This window comes from Octodon degus, unplaced genomic scaffold (assembly GCF_000260255.1).
Source record: "Octodon degus isolate 3935 unplaced genomic scaffold, OctDeg1.0 scaffold00033, whole genome shotgun sequence".
NCBI lineage: Eukaryota > Metazoa > Chordata > Mammalia > Rodentia > Octodontidae > Octodon > Octodon degus.
The window spans coordinates 12,681,659-12,686,030 of record NW_004524609.1 but is presented as its reverse complement, the minus strand read 5'-3'; the positions used below and the strand labels follow the sequence as shown (position 1 = coordinate 12,686,030).

At 47.8% G+C, this 4,372-nt stretch overlaps 1 protein-coding gene across 1 annotated transcript in view; it reads right to left on the bottom strand.

The window, feature by feature from the left end:
* The window catches only part of LOC101566134 (conserved oligomeric Golgi complex subunit 1), an 18,382-nt gene extending 18,045 nt beyond the window's left edge, over positions 1-337 (bottom strand). The window contains exon 1 of the mRNA XM_023714121.1: positions 16-337. Coding sequence (XP_023569889.1) covers positions 16-330 — 315 coding nt within the window. The 5' untranslated portion in view covers positions 331-337. The remainder of the gene's footprint in view (positions 1-15) is intronic.
* Between the last annotated feature and the right edge of the window lie 4,035 nt (positions 338-4,372).

Genomic DNA, 4,372 nt, shown 5'->3' with positions numbered 1-4,372 from the left:
CGGCGCGGGACTGACCTGCTGGGCCCGCGGGGTCCGGGCCGCGGCCGAGCCGGCCTGGCGCAGGCGGGCGCAGTACTGGTCGGTGGCCCGCACCGCGTCCACCAGCCCCTCGGCGCAGCGGCGCATCTGGCCGATGGTGTCTGCCGCCTCAATCAGGTCGCGGTACCGCTCGCCCACCATCTGCCGCAGCTCCTCCTTCTTGTGCTCGATCTCGGCCCGAACCTGGCGCTCTAGCCCGCGGATTTCCTCAGCCCCATGCGTCTCGAAAAGCGCCGCGGAGTCCCGCAGATCCAGCCGCCTCAGTGCTGCAGAAGCAGCCATGGTCGCCATGATACCCAGTCAGTCAGCCGGAAGCCACTTCCGCCCTCAAGTCCCGCCCCTCCGCCATCTTAGGTAAGGGCAGAAGTATTTCCGTTCCCTCGAGAACCATGTTTGTTTCGGGCTTCCTGGGTGTAGCCAACTGGTTTAGCTAGTTAGGCTAGCTGCCTAAAAAGCTGGGTCGCAAGGTTGAGTGTTTGCTTGCCAGCTGACGTCAGAAACACTTCTAGGTGCACTTGGAGCCTTTCCTTAATAGAAGAAAACCACTGTGGTCGAATTAATTATTCAGTTAGGCACCCACGGCACCCATCTGATTGCCAGTTTTCCTTTGGACGCTAGTGTCCCCTTCTAGGCCGTGGTAATGCCCCCGGAGAACGTGTCATTTCGCTGTCCGTCCCTTTTCTGGTACAATCTTTTTGTTAAAACCCTGTCTCCCAGGTATAGTGGTGTGAAGGTTGGAGCTCAAAGGTGCATCACAGACTGACACAGGTGCTCCTGGGCTACACCTGTACCACCCCATGCACCATGCCTAGTGACCACTCCCCCACCTTACCCCCGTGACGTGTGAATGCAGCCTAAAGAGGTAGGTTTGCATGCTATTATTTGCTAGGCTCATTAGCTGAATGCAATTTTAGAGAAGTCTGAGGCTATTTCTGTATATTATACAGAGTTAAATCAGAGAGGCTGCCCCAGGGATTTCTCGTCTCTTATTTTGCTTGTTTCCTTTTCTGCTGATTAGTTCTTTGAGGCTTTCTATTTTGCTGCACACCATCATTTACTTAGAACAAGAGATGTTTCCCCTGATACACTCTTCTTGCTGAGGAGGGAGTGTTGGGCAGAACAATGAGGAGGCAGGTGGGGTAGGTTAGTGTTGACCTGGATGAAGACCACTAGGAAGCAGCTCTGGGCAGGCTTTAAAATTAGCCAATTGGCTTTCCATGTTGACTTGTGAGTCTGTCTAAGGCCTAGGCCCATTATCTGGAGGTGGGCAGCAAACTCATAATAAATGAGCTTCTATGAGTTACTGGTCCCAATTGTAGCCTGTAGTAACTTGTGAAGTCTTGATGCCTCAAAGGACAAGACAAGACCATAGCTAAGGGCACCTGGCTCCAGCCCTAGTTGATTAGATAAAGACTGTAGCTTCAGATCTCTCATTTCTGTGGTGAATTCCTACCTGGAGATAGCATAATTCTCCTAAATTAACATGTGTGACTTGGAGAAGTCCTTGAGCAAACTTCTAAAGTCCTTGAATGGTTCTTCTCAGATTCTCACCTTTCTTCACTATTTCCCTCCTTTGATAACTAAATAAATATGGCTTCCCATAGAATTTCTTGGATTTAGCCCCCCAGAGAATCTTGAATACCATGAGAGGGTTTTGATCCTCCTGGAGCCCTGAAATTATACCGCTTGACTATTTAAGCCTTCGCTGTACACTCGTTTGTGCGATTGTGGGCCTGGGCCATGAACCACATCCCACACTGACCATCTGTGTCATTGTCACTGTCATGCCCTCTCCCAACCACCAGCTTCATTATGTTGAGACAATTCCCAGACATCAATAAATTTTGCTCTGTAAGTAATCCATTAACTTCTGATATTCTGCTTTACCTCGCAGTAGCCCTACAGTATTGGGAATATCATTCCTGTTTCACAGCTGGATAACTTGAGACACTGGGAGGCAAACTGATGTACTCAGTAGAATTTTCAGAGTCTGTTACATATCAACTCTGCAGGAGGTAGGAAATGCTATAACTATTCTATATGTAGAAAAAGCCCAAGACAAGTTATTTGCATATTCATATCATATAGCTTGTATGTGACAGAGAGCACTTGGCTCTAGATTTTTGAATCCTTGGTTACTGCCCTTTTCTACTTTTTATGTTTTCTCTAAACTCAAAATGTTCCTTGGTGATGGGGCTGCATTGCTGGCTGTGCAGTCTCATCTTGCAGGGGACCAGTGATTTATGTTTCCTTGCACAACATCTGCAAAATCTATACTGTGCTTTGGGAATTCATTTCTGTCTGGAAAAATCTTTCACTAGGATTTCTTGCCACAGGGCAAGCCAGGGTCCTGGGAGGGGTGAGCCAGACATAACCATCTGGCCTCTGAAGAGAGAGAATGCTGGTGAAGTGAGGAAGCAGGGACAGTGGGGATGTCATTCTGTGAGCAGCGCAGGTATTACCTGGGAGCTTCCACTTCTCAGGGATGGCAGAGGCCATGAGTCCAGCTGAAGCTCCTAAGAGCCAATGCTAGAGGCAGAGTTGTTGACTGCAGCAAGTGCCCACAGGGGGACCTCTCCAGAATCACCCATGGCATGCTTTGATTGGATTTGGATATTTAGTTTCCTTTTATCCATTTACCCTGTTTCTCTTTTCCAGAGCTGCTAATACTGTCTAATGCTTTGTTAATAAATTCCATTGCTTTATTTTTGTTGTTGTTTTTGTTTGTTTTTTTTGGCGGAACTGGGTATTGAACTCAAGCCCTTGTGCTTGCCAGGGAAGCACTTATTCTACTGAGCCATCTCCCCAGCCCTTCCATTGCTTTATTTTTATTTTTATTTTTATTTTTGTGGCACTGGGCATTAAACCCAGGGCTTCCCACCAGCCTACATCTACAGCCTTTTCTCTATTTTTGATTTTAACACAGGGTCTTGGCAAGTCACTAAGTTTCCCAGGCTGAGCTCAAAGGAGTGATCCTTTTGCTTCACCACCCCCTAGGCTGATAGGAAGCTCAAAATCAGGATCTATGGCTTTCCCTATACACCCTGAGAGTCTGTTCTTGAGTTCTCATCTCTATGAGAGTTGGCTGAAACCTTTCCAATAGTGTGTGTGTGTGTGTGTGTGTGTGTGTGTGTGTGTGTGTGTGTGTGTGTAAATGAGGGCAAGAAGCCTGGGGCTTATGCTAGAGAGAGGTGGCCTGCACTTCCACATAGAACCTGCAATTTCAGGTTGAGCAAAGGACAACCGCCAATCAAGCAGCTGTTTCTAGGAACCAGTGTGCTCTGCTACCAGGGCTCGCTGTCTTTCCTGTGTTTTTCCTGCCAAGTACATCTGACTGTCCTGAAGATGCCACTGTTGCTCTTCTTGCAGAACCCAGGAGGCTGTCTCCCTTCTTGTTAGCTTGAGCGCTGATCATGCTCCCGAGGCCTGGAGGACACGGATCACTTGACTCTTGCTCTTGAAGCCTCTCTTCCTTTCCCCTGCTCCAGGGAGCAGCCCCACCTCTTCTCCTGCCACCTTCTGCATATCGGCTCCAATTATGAAAACTAGGAATTGGGCAAATAGCCCAGCTTGAGCAGCTGGACAGGCACTGTGTTGAGGACAGGCAACAGAGGGGAGGAACTAAATTATTTTTACGTGAGATACTAAGAGGTGCATAAATATTGCCATAGTTGAGTTTTATTGGTGTAGGAGTAAGTGTAGATGTGACTCCTACTACTGTGTCAGGCTTTCTTCTTTTTACCTTAGCACATTCTTGCTGTCTTAAACTACTGGTACTGTCCTATCAAGCAGCTTGTATCACTTGATGGGATGGTCCCACGCTACCCAGTGGGGCAGTCAGGCATGTACCACTGGTGGCTCATGCCAGTAGCAAAGTAATACATTCAAATCAGAGCTTCCTGGCAGTGAGACATATGAATGATAGCCCCATAGTGACCGTTAGCTGTAGAATTTTAAGCATCAAATGTTTAACCTGTTATGGTGTATTTAGATCATCCTGCACTCCTGCATTCTTCTAATAATAGTAGCTCTAATTTGGGTATCCTCTAAGTATTCTGCATATATTATTTCTAATTCTAACGCTAATCCTATGTGTAGGCAGTTTGGCACTCATTTTACTGATAAAATCCAAGACCTGGCAGCTGGAGACATAGCTCAGTAGTGCAGCACCCATCTGGCAAGAGCAGGGTCCTGAGCTTGATTCTTGGCCCCCCTCAAACCCTCCCTCTCCCCCCCCAAAAAAAGAAAAACAAATCAAGGTCCAGCCAAATCACATAACCTGTCTGGGGTCCAGAGCAGGTCAGTAGCCAAGGCTGTCTTCAGATCCCGGTCA